Genomic DNA, 24253 nt, shown 5'->3' with positions numbered 1-24253 from the left:
CCTACCAGACTTAGTGAGAAGGGAAGGATAGACAATGGAGAAGCAGTTGGAAAAGATAGGAGAAACAGAAAGCGCCATTGGGTTGGAAGTGAGGAGAGGATGGAGATACTGGGGGGGCTAAGGCAGGTAGGTGTGGGACAAAAGAGAGTGGTGAGGTCACTGGGCTGGCAGGTTACAGAGAAGAAACAGTATACAAGCAAAATACAGAGAATTTCGCAATAGGCAGCAAGAAAGCAGAAACAGCAAGATTTGACTTTTTAGCACAAAGCAAAAACAGCGAGATTTCACTTTTCAATCTTGGAATCAGATGTTAGCAAAGGGTTTTAGGAAGCACTGCGCATCAGGATGACAACATGGGAGTAACAAGCAGAAAGAACAGTGATAGTCAAAGGCGGTAGGAGTGAGTCCATAAGGAGGGAACTAACCCATAGTTCTGAAAGGAGGCAAAGTGAAGGCAGTCCAGATTTCTTAGAGGAGTGGGGTGGCAGCATCATTGTGGTTAAGGTGCAGGAAGGACCCCAATTAGTGTTCAGGGAGCAGACAGGGGCCTTAGAAGTGGGCCTTTGCTGAGAGGGCCGGCTAAAGCCTGTCGGTCCCTGATTGGATGGAAGAAAACACTCAGCAACCAATGGGAATGCAGCACAGGGAGAGGTGGTTCAGCCCAGCCTGCCTACAAAACAAAGAAAACCACGGCAGCCATCTTGGAAGGGCCAAAAAACAGTCAAATAAGCAGGCAATCGTGGGGGAAAAAACTTGTGCTTTCAAAATAGCAAGGTAGCTCCAGGTATTAAAAAGCTCAAAAAATGGAAGCATGATGAAAATGCCAAATAAAATAGTCCTTTCCAACAATTATATGCACATTGTTTTTTTCTTTTTCTTCTCTTTTTTTTCCAATTTCGATTTTTCAGGTTCAATAATTCCCCTGGAGGTGGAGTAATGCACAGAAAGTGCACCTACCTAATGGAATGGTCAGCAGCCAGTTGGTTCCAGAGGACCGTAGAGGTCTAGAAGAAGAATTATTTAGTAATAGCAAGTTGCAGATAGTGTGGTCCCCGGCCCCAGACAGCCTTGTGGATGATGCAGAGGTTTTTGAATTTAATCTGTGCAGCAACCAGGAGCCAGTGAAGAGTTTTTAGGGCAGGAGAGGCGCAACTCCTGGGCTTGAGGCCAAGGATAAGTCAGGCTGCCCTATTCTGAATTAGCTGGAGTGGTCGTAGAGAGGAAGAGGGTAGATTCAAGAGAAAGCTGTTGCAACAGTCAAGCCTAGAGAGAACCAGAGCACTGGTAACATTGAACTTCTGGGGGAAAGTGAGAAAATTGAGACTTCCTTGGAGAAGGAAGAGTTGAATGTTGTACTTCTTGGCAATGTCCTGGATGTGAGGGAGAAAGGATAGAGAGGAGTCGAAGATGACTCCAATATCTAATACTAGCTTCTCATGAGGTCCTAAAGGTAATCGTACCTATTTATCTGACTGCATCTGGGGATCGTCTAGGGCTGCCACAGCTTAACACTCCACAGGGCTGTCAATACCTCTGACAGTTTCCCTGTGGCTGTAACAGACACCCTGGTGCGTTCTCTCACCCACATGCTCCCTTCTCTCCCCTTTTCCTGATCTCACTACTCCTTCGGCCGCCACGCTGTCTACGCAACTCTCACTCACCTCAATCCATCCTCCTCCTTCTCTCACACCCTCCAGTCTTCTTCCTCTCTGCTCTCTCCCCATTTGCTCCTTGGATGTCCACTCTCTTTTCCTCACCTTTCTCAGCACACCTTTTCACCCTTCTCCACACCCCTCTCCTACACACAATCCCAATTTATGACTATATGCCCTAATCATATCACACTCGCTCCTCACCTGCACTGTGCACCAAATCTGCCACCAGCACTTCGCTTCACCGTCCATCCTCTGGCCTGGTCTCTCGGCCCACCTACACGCCTCCTCACCTCTACAAGCCACATGTTTCTCATTCACTCTACTTTCACACTGTTCTCTTCCTCCTCTTATGTCACCCCCCCCCCATTCCATTTGTTGAAGCGCTCACCTGACTCTTTGGAGCAATCTGTGGCTATGTATTCTCCAGGGGATTGGTTACACAAGTGCAAAGCTTTAAAAACCCTCTTAGCCGCACCCCGTTTTCCTGCACAGGTCTGGCTAGAGTCTCTGTTGATTCTCTGGCATGCCATGGGTCTGACATTTCATTTGTGGTTCGTTGCATTAAGTTATTTGCTTTGCTGTCAGGTTGGGAGTTGATTCTTTCTTAGGGTTGTGCTGGCTGTGTCCTTGGGGAAGGAAGGATAACTCAGGGGCAATGCGCTTGTCTTGGAAGCAAAACAATGCGGCGCATCACAGGTTCGAATACCGATCCCGTGCTTAGAAACCACTCCCTGCTATTAAGCGCGTTATAAATAAAAAACAAATTCAATGTACAGCATTTCTCTTTTTCTGCTTGCTTTTCTCATTCCCCACTACAAGGGATCTGGTTCTTGTAGTCCTGAATCACAAAAGAGAAAGCGCTGTCCAGAACAATCACTGGAAGGTATTGTGTGGCAGAAGGTGGTACCGGTAGTGACATTCATGGCACTGGAGGGGCCTTCAGAGGCTTCCCACTGCCCCAATTCACACTCCCTCGGCTCTGGTACAGGGATGCTTCAGGCTTCCGCCATGGCAGATCCACTACCCCAGGTTGAGAGTGGTTCCGCCCAGGCAGGCTGCAGTCCCGACCCGGTCCCAGTGCTATACAAATTCAGTCCTGTATGGATACTGGAAATATGTAAATAAAAGGTTGAATGTGCAAAAAGACAAACTTGACTGTGGTGGCCAACCGGAAGTCACGTGGGCGGGCCACACAGCTTGCTGTGGGCACCCAGCTCCACACACGTGCTGCGATCACACAGGGCCCACAAAGGCAGGGGACACCCTGCAAAGCGTCCGGGTCACTGGACGTATCACAGTGGCTGGGGGGCACCCAGCTGGAGGCAGCCTCGGCTCTGGGGGCACCCAGGCCGGGCCGCAAATCAGGGCCCTGATCACACGGCAAGTAACACCAAACAAAGAGACACGAGTTGCCGCTTCCTGGGGCTCTGCTGCACAGACGCTAACGTGCCAGTAGAGCCTCTTTTATTAGAGGAGTGCAGAGGCGTTGCTAGGGGGGGCTTAGGGGGTTATAGCCCCTGATCTTTTGGTTGTAGCCCCGGATAGAATCTCAGGAGCTACAACTTAAAGGCTAGCTAGCCCCCAGTCCAGACAGTCCCAACATCAGCGTAGCCCCGGGTCTTTTCCAGACCTAGCAACACCCCCTCATGACGCTTCCTCGCTCAAAACACTGGCACACACACACACACACACATCAACGTTGGGCCACCCATAACATAGACTGCGGTATAATTCCTATTTCAAAATGATCCTACCTGATTTTTGGGCGTCCCTTATTTCACTTTCCTTCTGGCGCAGATCAAATCGGGCAGCAGCCTTTTTGTTCAAGATTCCTCGCACTTTATAGAACTTGTCTGAAAGCACCAGGAGCCGGTACGTCGCGACTTGGTGGCTGCTGGCAATTGCACGGAGAACCAAAGTGTCAAACTCAACAGAGGAACGGAACCTGCAGAAGTCAGTGAAAAGGAGGTTATTCCTGTCCATGTTCAGACAAACAGGCACGTGGTATAATTGTGTTTTAATCTCGTGTGAGTGGAGGCTTACACAGTTGCCCGATAGTAAATACTTTCATGTAAGATAGTGCATGGTATAGTTCACTTAGGAACCAAAGAGCAGAAATTACACTCAACAAGCACTGGCAAAGCAATCTATTATTTTGAATAGGCATGGGATCTGCCTTTTCCAGGCACAATCATAATGGCACTACTTGGCCATAAAATGGCAAAAGCTGGCAAATAATGTTTGCACCGGGACATATTATGTCTAATGTCTATACAAGAGACAAACCTGTTGCTTGTTTTAACAAGGTTAGTGCAAGGAACAGATACTGATCATACTTCAAGTGGCTGAAGGCATACTTGGTTAAGACAATTTTATTACATTCGGAGCGCAATTAAGATATTACCTTTCAGAAGGCTGCTCAGAAAGCACACAGCTTGACTCAGATATCCCACGGGGATGTGTTTTCGGCAGGGAGGGGCAGGTATTGGGTGGAGATGGTCATTGGGACTAGTAGGGCCATGGGTGTTGGAGTGTGTACATAACCAAACAAACAACACGGGCAGTGGTCCCCCCTCACACCATCTCTTTTTCCCATGACAATTCCTCAAACAGTATTTAGAAACTGTGCAGAAGAACAGGCTATAGGTTAAGTGGAACCCATGCATATACTACTATTTCAATCGATGCTACCTGCTAGATCAGCAGATAGATTTAACAATGATGCAAAAATGAAAGTTAGTCAGAATGCTGCTCGGGGAAGAGGAAAGAAGGAATGTGGGAGATGCTTGCCCCTGCTCTGGAGGAAAGACTCTGGAGATCATTTTCATGTCCATTACGTGAATGGGAGGCGTAAAAGTTTTGCATAAGCCAGGGAAGCCTGGGAGGTGAAGAGCGGAGAATGAGAAGCCCGTTCCACCAGAAAATAAAATCCTGGGTTGGCCTCGCTGACCAACCCGGGTGAAGGGGAGGAGAGGAGGAAGTCCTGGGCTGCTCCGTTGAGCGGCACAGGTGATGGAAAGCTCTGTGCCGCCCAGCAGAGCAGCCTGGGATGAAAACAGTGGCCGCCCCCCTGCAGCTTACCATGAATTGTTAAGGGGGAGGGCCAACAGTGAGAAAAGGCTGCAGCGGTGATCCGTGGTGGCTTCCCTGTTACCATGGGGACGCCGCCGGACATTAACATGACCATGGGTACGGTACGGCGATGGTCATGGCGACATCCCCATGACACTGGGAGCGCCACCTGAATCAATGATAGCAGCGCAGGCTGCGTAGTGACAGGGGTGGCCCCCATGCTAGGCACCATCCCAAAGATGTTAAAGTACACCGCGGAAGAAACTAAAGGGCCGCAGAGTGTGGTGGTGACAACGGGTTAGCACCCCAGCCTACGATGCCCACCCAGAAGACCGCACAAGGCCACAAGGTGCGGCAGTGATAGCGGGCGGACCGTCCCAGTCGCCCAGAGGGCCACCCAGGACGATTTAAAGAGTGCAGGGAGCGCAGCGATGGTGGGTGGCCCCATGTGGTGGATGGGGCAACCCAGGAGATTTAACAGTGGGGCCAGGCCCTAGCCCTCGTTGCCACCAGAAGACAGCCCCATCCAGCCTGAAATCAGCACCACCATCTAGCCCTGCACAGCCAGCACGTCCACCAGTTGTGCAGCCAAGCATCAGTGTGCTAGCGCCAAGGACAGACTCATGGAAGGTACTTTGAGGGGGTGACTGACTGTAGCAGTCAACCCAGGGTGACATAGTGTTTATGTGTGTTATATGTGATATTTAAATATATATATATATATATATATATATATGTATGTGTGTGTGTGTGGATACATGTATAGGTATTATTAATTAAATGTTAAGTAGGTTAAATGCTAAGTAGGGAGTAGGGGTTTAAGCGGAATGTTATGTAGCAATAAAGGTTAAGTAGGGGTAGTATGCTTAGGATAAGTAATGATTTTAGATAGGAAAAAAGGAGGTAGAGGGGAGGTACCCTCGTGTGAGGTACCTGAGGCTGCCTAGTGAGATGGGCCACCCACAAAGGACATCTTCTGGCCTCACACTCCAAGTGGGTGGTACTTGAGTTTAGGTAGGGGGTCTGTTTCACCAGAATCACCCTAGGGGTCCCCACGACCTCTCCAAGGAAGGGTGAGATGACGTAGCAGGTCCCCAGTTGGTTGGTGCTCACGCCAGGGGAATCCTAGGGACGGTGTGAGAAGCCCCAGGGTATTCTCAATCCTACTCCCCTTGGATCCTCTGCGCAGGTGGCCAGGGAAAGGCCATTGCTCTTGGATCTTGGCCCTGGAGGTGGAGAAGTGAGGGAGGATCCCCTGGGTGAAGGGTTCTTGGGGACTGGAAGTGGCGTACCCTTGGGCGAGACATGATATCCCCCCTTTCCCTACGAATGACCAATCCAACTTTTCTCCAACCTTCATAAGCCAGCCCCCGCACCCCCCGGCCCCTTTGTCCACAATTGACTCTTGTCAATACTGGGATGGAGAAGAGGTAACTAAGAGAAATTAAGACTATGCTCTTTATACTGGAACGGGAAGATGCCTGCTAAGAGCAGTGAAGATCAGGCATGTCACTTTAGTTGTGGCCAGGAAAGGCTGAGTAATCATCCACACTTGCAGCCTGTCAAGGGGCTGCAGGGCATGAATGGAGCCCTGCCCAGCAGCAACAGAGACAACAGGGATCGACAGGAGAAGGACCAGGAGGCTGGTGCATGCAGCAGAGAACCTGGCAGCGTGGCGTGGGAGCCGGGACTCCCTGGAGCAGACGGGAGGCTGTCTCTTTCCTTTCTACTCAACGTGCTTGTTCCCCTTTGGTGGAGAACCATCCCAGAAGTGTTTAAGGGCAGGAACTGGAGCCTCGACACTAAAGGAAGTATGCTGTGTAATCCATGCTGAAGTACAACTCCTAAAGCGACCAGTGAGTTTCTGCTGATTGAGAAACCTGGTGTGAGCAAATGTGAACTTGAGTATTTCTTGAATATTTTGTATCAGACGGGTTGCGTGCATCGGATTGGCACATTTTCGAAAGAATTTAATGTGTCAATGATTAAACAAAGGGGAAATAGTTTGTATCGGAATGGTCACTTGTGGCAAGAAACACATTTTCGAAGGTCTCCGCACATTGAACTCTTCAATTAAAGTGAAACAAACAACTATGGAACTACTGATAAAGGGAAATTAACCCTAAGCAAAATATATAATTACTGAATACCAAATTGAAGTAAAACCTTGCTACCAAACATAATTAAAACAGTTGGAATTCAAAAAGGGAAAAGGAAGTTTAAATCCAGGCAAACCATCATATATTGAAGTGCCAAAAATAAATATAATTCTAAACAGACCACAGTATGTTGAAATATAATATGACTTTAAAAGAACAGGCAAACAAAGGATACTGAAGCCTGATCTACAGTGCCATGTTAAACCTGTGTGAAAGCTACAAGTCATCTGAACAAATATTGAACCAACAATAACTGAACTGTGGAGACAAGGATATTTTGTGTTTCTTTTTTTCTTTTTTTAACTTTGTTGAAGCTTGGGGAAGGGAGCTCCGAGTCCTAATCAGAAGTCTTTCATCTTAATGTTGTTTGAATTGCGTTACTTGGAACTTGGGGAAGGGAATCCCGAGTCCTGCCTTGAGGATGACAACCCCGAGCCCTGAATACGACTGTTGCATCCTAAATCCTAGAAAGGGAATTCTGAGACTTTTCTTGTAGAGCTGTTTTATACTTGTGCAAGGGAGCTGAAAGGAAGCTGTGAGCTGGTAGAAGCTCAGAACTTTGTGTTAAAAAATGTTTTCTTTTTATAGGGAAATCCCACCTTAGCATAGGGCAAGTTAGGCCTTTTTCCATGCTGACATTTAAGTTGATCAAATTGATTGTTTCTGAATTTGGACTCTATTACCTGGGGGAACCCAGACGTGCACCCCTTGCTCAGAGAGGCACAGCTCCACCTCACTGAGGAGGCCCAACAGGGCTGTAACACGTGTCTGGGGTTGCTGTTGCTACTCTTGTTCAAAGGAGGTTTGCCTGGTATTTCGGTGCTGGACTGCCCTTGTGGGCGGGACAAAGACTGATATGCAAATGAAAATCCTCCTTTGTGAAAAGTACAGTAAGCAAAAAGCGATGGCTGTGGACTCTCAAAGTGGGAAAAAAAAACAGAACAGGTTATCATGCTATGTTCTTTCTAGAGAGGGGCGTCTGCTACCTTTTTTTGTATTTCTGCAAAGAACTTGGGATTGGTCACCCTAAGTTACCTGGGGGAACCCAGACGTGGACCCCTTGCTCACTGTGCTCAGAGAAGCACAACTCCACCTCACTGATGAGGCCCAACAAGGCTGAAACACGTGTCTGGGGTTGCTGTTGGTACTCTTGTTCAAAAGAGGTTTGTCTGGCCTTGTGGGTTGAACAAAGACTGATATGCAAATGGATGTTCCTTCTTTGTGAAATGTACAGTGAGCAAAAAGCGATGGCTGCGGTCTCTCAAAGTGGGAAAAAACCACAGAAAAGTTTATCATGCCATGTTCTTTCCAGAGACGGGCGCCTGCTACCTTTTTTGTATCTATGCCAATGGTGATGTAACATTTTTTTCTAATTCTGCATTTTATTTTGTAATGTTTATTTGAGTTAATAAACGGTCATATAAAGGCCGGTTTTATAATCACTGAGAGTGAGGGAATTCTTGCGTTGGAAGAGTACATTGCCTTCCTATTCAGTGTGGAAAATAATAAGATGTATAGATATCTGTGCTGTGATATTTGGGAGAGCGAAACACCTCCCAACAGAGCAGGCCGTGAGGGTGTAGGGGATGGTTCCCATGGGGACTGTCCCTGATTCGGGGTGAGAGGTGTGCGCCCTTGCTTGGACCAGGGTCGGGAAACAGGGGCTACAGAAATGATGGGGAGCAATAGATATTCAGAGAGACAGGATGGGAGAGGCAGAGAGAAAGAGAGGGGGATGGGAACAGCAGAAGTAGGGAGAGAGAGAGCCTGTAAGGGGTAGGCACAGAGAGAAACACATTCAAAAAGAGACAAGGAGGGGGGAGAGAAAGAGAGAAGCAGACTGAGAGGAACAGACCGTAAGAGAGTGGCAAAAAAGGAGATTAGGTTTCCCCCAACTAGTCAGAAAAATATGTGACCAAGGGTGCCAGTTATACAGTGGACTCAAGTCCCAGCTGCACCACTTAACTCAAGTGTGTGATTAATAGCAAATTATTCATGGGCGCACACCGTGTGCAGCAAGAATGGCAAGGCCTTGAGTTTCAAATGTAGGCAGATCTACACACTACCCAGATAGCAATAATAAGTGGATTTTACATACTTATCAAATTATCCACTTAATAATAATGCAATTCTTCCCCTGAGAGCCCTCCACCCTTCGCCCACAAGAGAAACAAACCCTGCAACCCCAAAACATTTCTTGCTTCTGATAACTTGTAACATTCTTGTAATGCACACACAAATCAGTGTTCAAACCAAGCAAGCATGCCTTGTTGCTGCAGGATACCGCAAGGGTATCGGCAACTGTCAAATCATTATCCTTAATATAAATATCAATGTTGAACACCACCATGGAACATACAAACATGTATAGTGTTTGTACATCATTACATTAAGAATAGAGTTGCACATTTTCCATCCATCGCAGTAAACAGAAGTCTATTTGTGAGCGCATCCCAAGTTGGCGACAGCACCGCCTCAAAACATGCTCAAAATTCACAAAGATTACTTAAATATGGCCCATATTCCTAGTAAATACTTGTGAAGGCTTAGATATGAGTTCAAGGTAGCATTTGGAAACTATTACATTAAGAAAAGACATAGTAAAAAGACTTTCCTCCACTCAGCAGATGCTGCCAATCTCCATAGAAGCCAGGACCTCCAGCCACTGTGTGGTTGGATGTCCTTTACTATGTCTACTTCTAATCTAATATTGTGCAAACCCTAATTTGTATACATAGTCATTCTTTTAAAATACATTTTTAGGTATGTAGGCCATATTTAATCATGTTCATGAAGCTAGACAACCTAAAAAAAAACTGCAACATTTTCGAAATCCAGTCACCGTGGTGACAGTTTTAGGTACATTCTGGTGGCCTGTACATTAGGATAAATTATATTTTAATATATTGTCAACAAAGTAAATAACGTTTTTGGGTCAGATAATCCGTGATAGAGAAGCAGCCATTCAATTCACCTGGGAAAGTCTCCATTCTAATATGGGCACTTATTTTGCTATAAATGAACAACACCTGCAGCCTGTGTGTCCCTCCTTTGGATCCATCTCCCCTTTATCTACACTCCCATGGCAAATAGATTTCCCCCCTCCTGCGTCAATGTAATACTCCCAAGATCCGATAAAGAAACAGATCCATGGTAACTATTAAGAAGTCCATTATGCGCACCAGAAACCCAAGGCGGAGTAATTCTACCACCTAGTTTAGTTTGCTTTACTGTTATAAAGAAAATGGAAACACTTTTTAGAAAAGAGTTAAGGTTACAACCTATAAAAAGCTAAAGTCTACAAACTTTAGGAATGCCAACATTAAGAAACAAACGTCAATCCAAATGTCTTAATTCACTAATCCAAAAAAGGTCCATCCAACTACAAATGGGACCACTGTTTCACAAAACTATTCAGCTATGGCACGTCTGTGCGCAGCCTAATCCCTAAAGCGAGTGGTGTGCTGTTGCGTTTGTTCAAGGCTGAGACATGGCTGCTGTGAACAGCAGGGTCTGCCTGTTGAGAAGTCACTCCGAATGGAAACAACTTCTACAAAGCCTAACCTGTACAGCTTTACGGGCCCCGCCTTACAAATCTACGATAATCTTGGTAGGTTTCGTCCACTAACATGCGCAGCCTCATCTCCACTCTTTCAGGGAGTATTGGGTGATTTGGAGAAGCATGCATTGTCACTGGCTCCTGTCTCTATTATCTGTGCAGGCAAGAGGAAGGGGTCTACATAGGGAGTGCACTCACCGGGTCTGTAATTTCTGCAGTCCAATGCGGTGCCTCTCCTGTTCCCAAGCAAGCTCTCTCAGCACAGTGCGGATCCTTTCAGAGGTGAGCCTCTCCATCTCTTCACGAATCCGCTTGTCCATTTCAAACTCCTGCAGAGGGAGAGGGCACTCGGAGGTGTGATTTATACTCACCAAAGACCAGCATTAATACTTTGTCACTTACTACAATTTTGCATTACACTACATCACTCAATTACTGGGTCAACTTGCTGCAAAAAGAGAGCAACGCAATTGTAGACAGGAACTGGAATAGGTTATGGGTTAAAATTCAGTTGTTTTGGATGCATAGTTCCACGCATAGTAAACCCACAATGGTTAAAATAATGGTTCGAGTTGACCTGCTAGCTGTATGGTGATGATTTTAGTGATGTGGGATGTTGTATTCCTCTTGGGCTGACGGTGGGCTCTCCTGGGAGTACATCTGCATAATCCAGCCTGGTCTACCTTTGTCAACCTGGGTTGCTGTGTCCCATTAACAGAGGGCAGCAGGGCAATCTTAGGTTCAGAAGTCGGCTTTCATTTGCAGGTCTACATTGGGTGTTGAGGCTCTTTTCCTGAACCGAGTGCCGAGTGCCGCTAGCATGTGCCATTTGATTATTTGAGCGTTTGTGGAGTGCTAAATTCAGTTCCTTCATGTATGTCTGCATTTTCTGTGTCGTCTGGTCTGAGAATGTTCCAGATGCTTCACCCTCCTTATCAGGGAAACCATCTGGCACCATGAAAATGTCTGCTTCTTATTTCCTTAAGGGTGTACCTTTTCTCGGGTTTCCTATTTTCGCCCACCGTGCCAGAGAATTTGTAATTCTTTGCTATTCTCCTGAAAAGTGTTGCCATTGCAGACAAAACTGTTCTTGTAATATATTTCTTTCTGTTTAAATATTTATATTAGAATAGTGAAGTAATAATATACATGCAAATGAATGAATATGTGCTTTAAAGTAAACCACCATTTGAATAACTTTAATTGACATACATTAAAAAACTCACACATGTTATCAACTGATTCAATCAAGAATTATCACACTATATATAAAATCATTTTTGTTAAAAGTTATTCAACAGCCAATGTTGGATGGCTTCACTTTCTGCTCTGTAGAAGCAAAGCAGGGGCCCTGAGGCCGTGCACATGGGGGCTTACTGTGCACACTAAAGAATGGCTTGGGTTTTGATATACAGTTGGTTAAATTAGTATGAACTGACAGCAGTTCTCGGATGGCATGTTCTTGTCCTGGTTTTAACTATATTTTAATATTGAATGCCTCTCGGACTTACTATTACGGAATAGGGGTGAGGATCACTGCAGTATTATCATATTTGGGGACTTAAATAGTGAATGTCTTGACCCTTGCCACTATTTGCACAGGGACCGTGTGAGCACTTCCTTATTATCTAGGAAAAGAGGATTTTTGTTTAGAGAAGAAATTAGATCGTAGGATATGTCACTTATGAATGGTAACGTGGTTGGATGTCCCACCCCAATTTGCAAGGGATAGTGTGGGCTCTAAATCCACCCTGGACAACAGCTTTCTTTGAAAAGATCTACATTGTGTATGTTCTAAATTTGAGGTGTTCGATTTACAGTCTAGTGATCATTGTCTGCTGTCCTTAGACTTGAACATCGATCCCCTACACACTCCCGATAAACAAATGAGCCTTATAGAGGAAGGTCGCCCAAGAGACCATGCTCTAATTTGGAAACCAGCACTTTCTACCCGTGTTAATCATGCAATACGTACTTGTGATATAATTGCGAAAGACCTACTTATGAATCCACTTTTTTAAGACTTAGTCGTCCAAAGACTGTTAAAGAATTTAATTACCCAGAATGCTCGGGAACGTTCATCATTAAAGAAGCATCCACACAAACACATCTTTGACGATATGGCAACTGGTAAAAAGCGTGATTTGCAAAACCAGAGAAGAAGTTTGAATAAAAATGATCCTACCTACAAAAAACATTACACTCCCTGAAGCTAGCATATGTAAATTGGTTAAAGGGATATTGTGCCAACATGTACACTACAGACTGTGAGAGGTCAGAAATGAGAGGCGAGCACAAAGTGGTAGTATTATCAACATCACACATCTTTATTAAAAGAAAAGGGGTTGGATAAAGGCCTCTCTGTCCCTATCCTAAAGGGAGTTTCCCTAACTAGGAAACTACAACTAAAGATCAGTCTGAGTCTTGTCGTTAGAAATTAAGTAAACTGTCTTTGTGTCAAAAATATATCTGGGCCTCACACTATAAATGACAAATTAGGAAGTGTATGGTGAATAGTCTCTGACCTAGGCTTAGCCAAAAAGTTTTCAAATGTAAATCAAGTAAATATATCCAACAAAAAGTGGTTTCTTCTAAGGAGACGTCCTTGGATCCAGAGGTTAGTTCCCTTCCTTTGGATTAATTCAGGAAGGATGGCAAAAGTGTCTCTTTCAAAGATATAATCCCTTAGGAATGGTAGGAATGTCTTTTCAATGCAGCAACTTCTCAAAGCTGACACAAATGTCTCTTTTAGACAACAAACACTCCAAGGATGGAAAAAGTGTCTCTTCCACACAATGGGCCTTATTACAATTGTGGCGGTCCGGTAACAACGGTTGAAAGAACATACATATATTCAAAAAAAAGAAATTGTCAAATAACAGCTGTGGTGAAGACTACATGGTTAAAATGACAATGTGTAAAGTGTGTAAGGAAGGCATGGTATCAAACAGTAAGACAGACTCAAGTGATCACAGTTCAATGGTGTTTATTAAACTTCAACTGGGTTTGAACAATGCCCATCTAATCCTAAATCTAAATATGGGAGCAAGCTACGACCATCAAATAATAATAATGCAGTCCTAGTGGTGTTTTGTCAAAATAAAAGGGCCTATACTAATAAACCTATTGCCAATCCTTACTTCTAAATACAAATAGTGTGGGAAACAGAGGCATTGGGGGGGTGGGGGGGCTAAAGGGACTATAACCCAGGGTCTTCTGATTGCAGCCCCAGATAGAAGTCAAAAGGCTAGCTAGTCCCGAATCCCAACAGTCCCGACATTAGCATAGTCCCGGATCTTTTCCAGACCCAACACCCCTGGTGGGAAACAATGTTATGCAAAAGAAAAGTGTTCAAGAAATGATATGTCAGGATATTCAAGCCAATGGATACACTTCCCCATGTTTTCAGCATGGGACAAGGCGGCACACTCGAGCTTACCACACTCCCTGACTTCTCTAGTATGAGGATGCAGTTCAAGACTTCAACATCAGGACCTTCTGTGCCAAAGTCTCATTGTCATTCAAAGTCTCTTATTTCAGAGGGCCTGATGCAACATGACAAAACAGTACAGTACCTTTCTTCTTAGGATTTTCACTTATACAACTTCTCGGGTGATTTACTGTTCACCCCGGGTGCCGCTCTGCGGTGCTCAGACCCGCTTTAATACAAAACCTTCAATTGGTCTCCATCTGCCGGGCTCGGACCAAATTCACATACTTATCCAAACGTTCTCTATTTCATCAAAATCAAAGACTTTCGACTGTGAGTGGGATTTTGCTTGACCCTTCGCAGGACCACTTTGATTAACATTTATTTGTTTTCTTTCAATTGGTCTCCCTCTGCCAGGCTCGGACCAAATGTATCTACTATTATTCCTAATCAGCTGGATACCTTACAGAGACCTTCAATTGAGCATCCACACGGTGCCAGACAACACCATCATTGGCAGTTTAACATCACTCACATCTCTTATAACACGCGTTTTAACAATGTTCGTTCATGCGCTCGCCATACAATGTTGCTGCTTGCAACATTGGCTTCAACACAGACCGGTCTTGTATCGGTCTCCCTAACTCACCCGCTGTGTTGCTTTCAGTGAAGCAGCTTTATTCTTGGAGCCAAGGATGGTACCACAGTGACTGATGATTCTCCCCGCCTTGATTATTGACGCGGGAGGGCCCCTGGTATCTCTGACACACAATGCAGGATTCTTCAGCCTGGCTTCCTGGTTTTACGCTTTCTCTCCAGGTTTCAGGAAAGTAACGGTTCCTTGTCGAAAAGGTCAAGGGAATTTCCCTCCTTGCGATCCCCTTTGGTTTGCCAGCCTTTCCTCTCTTGTTCAGCTGCCATCTCGAAACAGATGTTTCCTTGTGTGCTTTGCCACGTTCTGAGTGTGCTCTCGTGCTCCACCTTTTATCCATGTGGGGAAGTGTAATGGACGTCAGGTGTGAGTGATTGTCGATAATTGCCTGACATCGCCTGACCACAGTATTGGGACATGTCCGGTACAAGGCTCGGGTGTTCGTCTGTTTTCCCTTAGAGCGGGCTGTCAGTGAGAAAGTGTTTGCGTTGTAAAAGGGGCAGGGGGATTCCTAAATATCCTACTGGGGTAAAGGTGTTACAGGGAAGGGGATACTGCGTCTCACCATCCAGTGTCCCACTCCCCGAAGACCCCTCACCAAGGTGATCCTCCAGCACTGGTCCACCCCCAGGAACTGGATACAAGAGCGATGGCTGTGTCCTGGCCACCTGGATGACAGATCCCCGGGGACTAGTGGGTGGGACACCTTCTGGTTTCTCACAAGTGGCCGCAATGAAAACACAGTAAGCATTTTACACCATATAAGTACTGAAATATTAGATTTCTAAAAATGTATGTTTTATGATAATGATGAAAGTCAGAAAATCTAACGCCACCTTTGATTTTAGTAAGTTTTAATTTATTCAAAGCAATTTTGGGAATTAAAAAAAAAAGAAAAAAGGAAAGAAATACTGGAAGCATAGATAAAATATTAATGATTACGGGAACTAGCATCCTTTTGATCGAATCAAGGCAACCGCATCAAGAGAGGAAAAGCGGAGACCATTTGTTAATTCATCAATTCTTTTTAACGTTAAATCCATATTCAGTTTAATTGATTTGATTGATTTTGATTTTGCATTTGTATTGCACGTATACAATGGAACCGAGCAGAGACCTGCATGTAGGCGCAGATTTTTTTTTTCCTATTCTTCCCAGACAACTTCATGCAGTGAAGGACTGAGGTTTATAAGAACAGGTAGGTTTTTTGTTTTTTTTTCGAAAAAGACTCAGTGAAGAAATCTTCCCGAAGATCAATGAGCAATGCATTCCACAAACGATGCCCTTGGCTTGAAAAACATCAATCACTCCGGTAAACGAAGTGAGATGGTGGGATAGTCAGCAGACTTTGCCCAGTTGAATGGAGAGAGCATGTCGGGTGTCAGAGACTGATTTTAAAAGTCAAATAACTAACTAGGCTCTCTTCCATAGATACATTTATGGATTAGGCAAAAAGCCCTAACCTCAATTCTTTGTTGGACGGGTAGCCAAAGTAATTTCCTACGGTAACAGGAAAACGATGCAGATTTGGAAAGACTATATATCAATCTAACTGCGGCATTCTGGGCGACATGGAGTCGATGCAGCTGACTCGCTGGTGCCCCTAACAGAAGAGTGCTGCAGTAATCCAGTCTAGAATTGGTCATTGTCCCCACAGCCATGGGACGGTCAGATTCAGAAATCAATGGAAGGACGGGTTTTAGTTGCCTACGTTGGTAGTAGACAGATCTGGCCATCTCTGTGATGTGAGCTTTACAGCTCAAATATGCCTGCCATATACAACCTGTTTCTTACCTTATCAGAAAAGGAGGTGGCAACGTCAAAGATAGTTGTACATAGTATCATAGCATGAAAATCGCTCAATCAATTTGTTAGGACAGAGGACAATAACCTCGGTTGTTGAGGAATTTAGATGGAGTTTTTTTTAGAAGCATCCAACTTTTTATGGCATTGGCACAGTCCATCATCCACTTAACGTCTTCGGATGGGTATTTTAATCCATTAACGGCCTGGGGCACCCAGAAATTCTAATTGTAAAATCAATATCTTTAGCAAAAGAGATGCCATGGTATTTGTTGGCATTAGATTTCTCTTTCCTATGTTTAAGAAAAGCAGCAAGTAATTTGCCCACTTTATTGTAACTGCCATAATATTTGGCTTTCATTTTTACTAATGTTCTGAATTCTTTTTCTGTAGACGTTTGAAATTAAATTGTACAATTGTGACGAACAACAGGATGCCGTCACTTCTCCCCATGGGTGAGCCTTTCCCTTTGAGGCTGGGGAGGGGAGCCCGCTATGCACTACCCTGCCTAGGGATAGAGGCAAGTGGACCCTCACCAGGAGAGACTCCCGTTATTATGAGGAACTCCCTAAGCAACATATCCCTACCCCATCTTCAAGAACACCCAGTGAAAGAAAACGAAGAACAAACTAAAATGTGCTACTGTCAATCAAACACTCGGATTGAACCTAGGAAGATGCACGTATTGGGCACTGAGAGGAAGAACACCACTGGAAGTATACACAGTGAAACCAAAGGAAGGACTTTGACATTACACCGGGAAAGTCCCACGGCAGCATCATAAATCTTGGAGGCTGAGACCTTGGTGAGAGAAGAACCTGTGAGTTTCAAATGAACTAGGGGAGGGACGCTGAAAGAAACTTGGACGCACGGCGTCCAATGGTGGACAGAATCCTGACTGCAGCTTCTAATGTGTGGCACTGGAGGAGTGAAGGTACGCGAGTAACCGAAGAGGATGCAAGGCGTCCGATGAGAGAGAGAGAGAGTGAAAGGTTGTGGCGTGACCAAACCACTGTGGACCTGGAAGCCCATAAACAACGCTGATACCACTTTCATAAAAGTATTATGGAGCGAGCCAATCGTAGGAGGAACAAAGGAATGAAAAGGCAACCTGGCATCTGAGGAAGAGGGCCCCGGCCTGCCAGACATCCTGGTGACGCTATCCCTGAGCAATACAGGTAATAGGGAGAGCGTGAGTCCCGGGAGGGGGACCAAAGATAACTACTGGAACACACATACTCGTCTCAGTCAAAACAAAGTGGCAATAATATACAAGGAAGGTGAAAATCATTATTGGAACTCAGATACGTGTTGCAGTCGAGCTTAACTGTCAAAAGTACCTATGGAGGGTGAGAATCATCACTGGAATGTTCACACTCGTCCCAGTCAAGATAAATTATCAAGAATACATGAGGAGAATGAGAAGCATTACTGGAACACTCATACTTTTCCTAGTGGAGATGTATTAATGGGAGTGAGCAAGCGACAAGAGAATCATCATTTGATACTGCAAACTCGTCCCAGTCAAGATAAAGAGTGGATATTGAGTAAAGAGAAAATCTTGAGTTTGATTAAAGAGAAAGGAACAGAATTGTCCTTTCGAAGGAAAGGCATAACCCCAAATAGGACCAAACAAGAAGGGAAAAGAAAGTGAAGAAAGAATATGCAGGTGAAAGACTGTTGAGACCTTGAAGAACCCTGTATTAGAACTATATGATTTGATAAAAGTAGTTACTAAGAACTACTTAAGAATACTTTTATTGAACTAAACTTGGTGAGAAATCTTATCACAGGAGAAGGGAGTCATTCTCCTGCGCCCTAGTTGTCCTTGCAGTGTGTGAGACAGGCATGATATCAAGAGAGACACAGACTGAAGTGGGTTAGTTCAAAAACCTTTATTGACTAAAGGTCTTGGGTTGTGTAATGCCCAACAGGCGCTAGCTCTAAAGGGATAATTCCCTCAACTGATGTTTTTAATGGCCGTAGCTGTCTAAGAGTCCAAAATAAAAGTCTGTCTCTGTCTAAACCTATGCTTGCCATCAAATCTATACAAAAATATGATACAAAGTCTTTTCAAAAATAAGCAACATACTGGTCCAACAAAAATGGAAACCAGGATTCGTTTCAGCGGGTCTTCTCACCATGTGCTGCTGGGTCCATGTCACCCAAATAAGTTCATTCCCCAGAGCTGTTCATAAGACCTTCTTCACAGGCCCCTTGCCGTTATCCCGGCTACCTTCAGTACCTTTAAGTCCCTCTGGGTTCCCTTCCCCAAGCTTCACCAAATTTAAAAACACCATTGAAACTAGTAACAGTTCCTTTTGCAAGCTTCTCAGGGTTCCCTTCCCTAAGCTTCAATCCGTTTGCCAGTTCATCAAAACTTGGTTAGGCCTCTTAGGGTTCCCTTCCCGAAGCTCAGGCCCTTTTCAACTTTGAAACACAAAATTCAGTTCTTTATTGGGATGTACTTGGATTTCTTATACAGGCATCTCGGGGTCTCCTTCCCCAAGGTGGACGCCTCTCTCAGCTTACAAACACAACATAGGATTTATTTCAGTTCTGTCTTTAATTCATCAACCATGCCTTGATGGGGTAGAATCAGAGGCTTTCGAAAATACCAGTCTTGTTGCTTTTCCTAGGCGTGACAAATCTGACCCTCTTGCCCTTTATTACGTTCTTCTGCTACCCTTGTGTTTCCTTTGGATGCTTTCTGCATCCCTTTTCCTACTACTTTCCTTTATGTAATGTCAAAGTCCTTTATGTGCACATCTGCACTTTCTGTTTTTCCTTCAGTGCACACATTCACCTTTTTTTACATGCCACAGGTACTTTAATGATCTGCTGTCCTTTCCGTGCACACGTGCACCTTCTTTGCATGCCCCAGGCACTCTTATTTGCCTTTCTTGTGCCCCTCTTTCCCTACGGGCCACTCAGTGCTTCTTTCCCACTGTCTCTTGCTTTCAGCTTTCGATCTGGCTTTTCCTTGCCTTTCGCTCTGATCTGTTTTCTTATTGCTTTTCTTTTGCTTTCTGTCTTCTTGCGGCACTTTCAGCCTTTTCGCTTTACTTTCACTTTTAACTTTCACACTTTTCTTTTTTTCTGAATCAGTGACGCTTTACCTGTTTGTGCTTTTCTCCCGCTACGCTCTCATTTAAATGCACGCTCCGGACTCTCTCCTACATTCCTCATGAAACTCACCGGGCAGCATCGTGTTGAGAGGCGCCTCCTCCGGGCACTGCAGGATTGGGGTCAGGGTCTCACCACCTGCCCCTCAGCCACCCTTGGGGTTGGCACTGGCCCCAAGGGAACAAGCACTTTGCTGGACCAAGCCTGCAGAATACAGGCAGTGCTTCTCCGGCTCCCTCGCCATGCCGCAGCCCACACACACCGAGCCAGCATCTCAGCACACTGTCTTCCTCCTGCCTGCAGCTCATGCTTTTCTCCGTTTCGGGCTTCACAGGTCCGGACTGCATCCCCAGCTCGTTCGAGTCTCTGTGACTGACCACACCTTTTCTAGCTGAACGCACAGTCAAGTGGAGCCAGGTATGAATGGTTACCTACCCATGACTGGCTCTGCCTGACTCTATTAGTGGGACAGTAATTCTTTCTAAAGTCTGTTTCCCTTACTTTCCCCATGTTATTCCTATGGGTAACCTCCATTGATCCTAGTGGCCTCCTCCTCGTCTCTCAGTAGGGGGAGATGAGGTGAGAGTGTGAACACCCCAAAAAGGCTGAGGGAGAGTAGGGTAAGGAGTTTTCAGGATTGAGAAAATACCTTGTCTAACCCGCGGGTATCCTCCCTCCCAATACTCTTTGACCCTCCACTCAAGTGATCCTCCCTCGCTTGTCCACCCAGGGGTGGGATCCAAAAGCGATGGCCCTTCCCTGGCCACCTGAATGGAAGATCCCGAGGGAGTGTGTGGGAGAATACCGTCAGGTTTCACACAAGTGATAGGGTCAGGATAGGTTCTTTTGGACAGTGGACAGAACTTGGTCTGGGATTCTCACTGATGACTGACGGGCACCGCTTTGTTAGCTTTGCTAAGTAGGAAACCCCTTAGTTTGGGGACACTTAGGAGTTTTCACCTATCATTTAATAAACCACCACATTGATATGCAAAACCTGAGTCTGTGTTCTACTTCTGACCCGCCACAATATGTTTCACTATAAGAATGCTAAGAGTGGAATTCAAAGGATTATTATGAAAATCAATTTCTAAAGATGTGTTAGTTTTTTAAACTTCTTAGGATAATTTCTCAATTTTGTTATTGTTAACAGCAAAATGTTGAGTAATATGATCCATTAATGCGGTCTTAAAAGAATGCTAATTTTTATGAATGGATTATCTTTATATGGGTTATTAGAAAACAATGTAGGCACACAATAATGTATGCTTTGATTGAAGTCTTTGGCTTTACATAAAGTGGAATTAAAGCACAATCTTTTGTCTGACGTGGACTGATTCCAATTAAATACAGAAATGACTGGGTTATGATCAGAAATTACAAGAGGACACATTTCAGAATAAATAAGTGATGGAACAAGACGTTTATTTGTGAAAACTATAATCAATATGCAGAAAAAAATGTACGAGATATTGATATTGATATGTTATGTATATCGTGCTTGTACACAAATGTTTCAGAGCGCGACAAGACAAGGGAGGGGAACAGGGGAGAACAAAACAACAATCTTACTAGGCCCAGTGACATTGAGAACACGCATGTGCATGTGAGAGGGGCAGGGGAAAAGTGCATGGAAGGGGGGAGAAGTGGAAAATGCTGAGCAAAGGAGAAACAGATAAATAATAATAAATAAATAAATAAATAAATAATAAAGGCAACAAACAGTGGTAGTGCAGCCAGCAAGTGGCAAGTGTTGGGTTTAAGGCAGCAGACAGGGTAGGTCTGATAAGTGCAGGAAGAAAGGGGGGACTGTATGGGTACAGATACAGACCCCAGTGCAAGGGGTGGCCCACAGGCAGTGCGGGAGGGTAGCAGGGTGAGCAGGTACCTGGGCCTGGAGGACAGAGGCTGGTCAGGTGCACGGTGCAAAGAGAGAACAGATCAGCAGGACATAGGGGGAGTGAAGGCAGAAGCGAAGAGGAAGGTCTTGAGGTGCTTCCGGAACCGGAGATGGTTCTCCTCAAGTTTTAGAGTGGCAGGGAGGCTGTTCCAGAGGGAGGCCCCAGCCGAAGACATATCTACCCCCAGCTCGTTTCTTTGAAAAACAACTGACCCCGAGGGAGTTAGAGGTACAGGAGCGAAGAGCTAGAAAGGGGAGGTATTTCTGGAGGGATAGCTGAAGGTATTTTGGACCGAGTCCCCAGAAAGCCTTGTGGACAATGCAGAGGGTTTTGAATTTAATCCTGAGATGGGGAAAACATGTATATAGCCCAATTTATGGATTACAAAAAACACCATGCATCAATCAAAGTAAGATCAGTGAGAAAGTTTAAAAAGTAGCTACAGGTTTTGGAATAAACAAATTTAGCTGTGGAGTTTTAGTCTCAAGCAAAGTAAAATATCAGATTGCAGTCTCCAGAAAGTATGAGTTTATCATAGTTATGACACTTAATAGTTGTTTGAGATTCAGCCAAAACAGGGTTGGGACAGTTGCAGCATAAATAATGACATGTACATCATACATTACTACATAAATAATCAGTCAAAAACCTTCTTAATCAGTTCTTCTTGAATAAATAGAATTTCCTTTTAAAACCAAGATTGAAACACCACATCATTTCTGAGGAAACAGTGAGAAAAAAAACATGGCCCACCCAAATATTCGTTAACTTTAGGTTTTCAACTGTGTCCAGATGGGTTTCTTGGATACAAGCAATGTCAGCTTTGTAAGAGGATAGATGGGAGCAAATACTCTGTCATTTAATAGGGTGATTGATATCTTTAACATCTCAGGCACACTTTAATATTCATAACAATAACACTAGTTATGACAATCTAATTTGCTGATTAATCGTAAAAAGTTGATGCAATCAAAATGAAAACCATTTATAATTTGTATCATAAGTTAATATGTAATAATGTAAATAAGCCAGTATGATTCATAAGGAGACCACATATGGAATGAGAAAGACATCACACTTAGAGTGATAGTTACAAGTATAATTATATGCATTATTGAGAAAAAAAACAGAAAATAAAACAAATGAAATACCATAGGGATACCAAAGCAGATAGATAGCCCTCTCATCTCAATCCTAAAACAGAGATTGAAAAAAGGCATATTTGCCTTACATAAAATATGGATATATCTGATATAGGGTTTAAGTTAGCAGAAAACATGAACGTGTATATTAATAAGAACATTTCACTTATCCGCAAAGGAAAGTGAAACTTCCTTCTAACAAAATATGATATTTGATTAATCTCTAAACTAGATAGATGAGTAGGCTACCTGCAAATAAGGAATGAGCTTTAAAGAGCCTACAGTTATTTAATCTGAAGCAGCAAGATTGGTGAAAGGTGGCTCAAGAGAGTTAATGAGAGGACGAGATTTATCCCACAGTGAAGACAAGGGGTTAGGCTAACAATCTGCTTTTGGGAATGTTAAATTGACCAGATTTGGTTTTAACAGTTCTTCTTTCTCCATATGAGGTTATAGGAGGCACTGCATTTGGAGCAATGGACGAAGTATATGGAGTTACAGGAAATGTTAACATTACGTTTTTATCAATAGATTAGATGAAAGAGTATAAATCATCCAGATTTAAAAGTTCTCAGGAAGGACCATTGGGGACAGTAACAATCATCTTGACTGGTTCAAGAAGACCATATCTGAGTCCTAGTTTCCTCAAAGGGAGTCTAAGAGCAAGAATTTGTTTCCTTTTCATTTGTTACTTTTGAAAAATCTTGTGCAATATATTTTTTATGACCTTCATAAATGAGAGATGACTGCTTCTTAGCAAGAAGCATAATCTGTTTAGTTTGTTGATGGTGAAGAACACAAGAAATTAAAGATTTGGGGGAAAGAGTTCCAAGAAATGAAGCAAGGTTTAATCCTATATGCTCTTTGTATTTCTAACAGTGGCGAAAATGTCATTCCTTGTACCTTTCGAATCCATTTCATCATGAACAGTACAGAAAGATCTCCTTCAATTTTCTGTAGAATACCAAAAGAACGAATATTGTCTCTCCTGTTTATACCATCAAGAAATGAATTTGCAACTTCAAGCTAAACAAGTTTGTGCTGCTGCATGTTTTCTAGACCTTCAATTCAGTCTTCAGTTGAAGATATGTGCTCTTCTGCATTCTTCTGCATTGTTCATCGTGCCTGAAACAGATTTTTAATTAAACCTTCTTGTATTGAAATTGAGCATTGGTCCAAAAAGGAAATGGATGAGCGAATATTGAGAAGCTCATTCAATTTCGTTTCCATGTTAAGTGGAATAGTGAGAAGTTCTTCAGTACAAGTTGAAGGCTCAGAGTCTTCAGATAATGAAACCATGTAAGTGAGGGTGATAACATTTAAAATTATTAATTTCAAATACACCAATAAAAAAGATAGTGTTTTGTACGTAAGAGGCTAGAGACTGAATCGGTGAAGACTAGTAAACACTTCTACCTGTCACGCTCACCTGATTCCCACGGAGGAGCAGGTCTGGCTTCGAGTGCTGATGCTTCTTCAATGGTGAAGCGCAGGACTCTGAAGATGGACAGGAAGGGCCCCTCTACTCTGGCTTTTCTGGCTCGCAGGAATATTCCCCTGTGCGTGAAAAGGGAGAATTACCTACTGACGGAATAATGCTCAAGCCTCCCACTCCCTTCCAACCCTCCACGATACCCTTCCACGATTCCCCGTGAAGTCTCACCTTAGGGTCTGGAAGGATGAGTTCTCCATCCTGCTTCTGATGCAGGGGCGCGTTGAAACCCAGTTACTTCACTGGATTGAGGTTTGATGGG

The 24253-nt window shown here is 44.1% G+C and overlaps 1 protein-coding gene across 3 annotated transcripts in view; it reads right to left on the bottom strand.

Annotated features, from left to right (window-relative positions):
• Nucleotides 1-24253, bottom strand: part of CFAP44 (cilia and flagella associated protein 44) — a 1393686-nt gene that overhangs the window by 384177 nt on the left and 985256 nt on the right. For all 3 annotated transcript variants that reach the window (XM_069635797.1, XM_069635796.1, XM_069635798.1), the window contains 2 exons: nucleotides 10644-10774; nucleotides 3410-3600 (listed from right to left, as the gene is read on the bottom strand). In XM_069635797.1, coding sequence (XP_069491898.1) covers nucleotides 3410-3600; nucleotides 10644-10774 — 322 coding nt within the window. The remainder of the gene's footprint in view (nucleotides 1-3409; nucleotides 3601-10643; nucleotides 10775-24253) is intronic.

The sequence above is a fragment of the Ambystoma mexicanum genome, chromosome 7p, assembly GCF_040938575.1.
Source record: "Ambystoma mexicanum isolate Mex_15411 chromosome 7p, UKY_AmexF1_1, whole genome shotgun sequence".
In the NCBI taxonomy this organism is placed as follows: Eukaryota; Metazoa; Chordata; class Amphibia; order Caudata; family Ambystomatidae; genus Ambystoma; species Ambystoma mexicanum.
The sequence above is the reverse complement of the archived record's forward strand: the minus strand, read 5'-3'. Positions and strand labels throughout refer to the sequence as shown.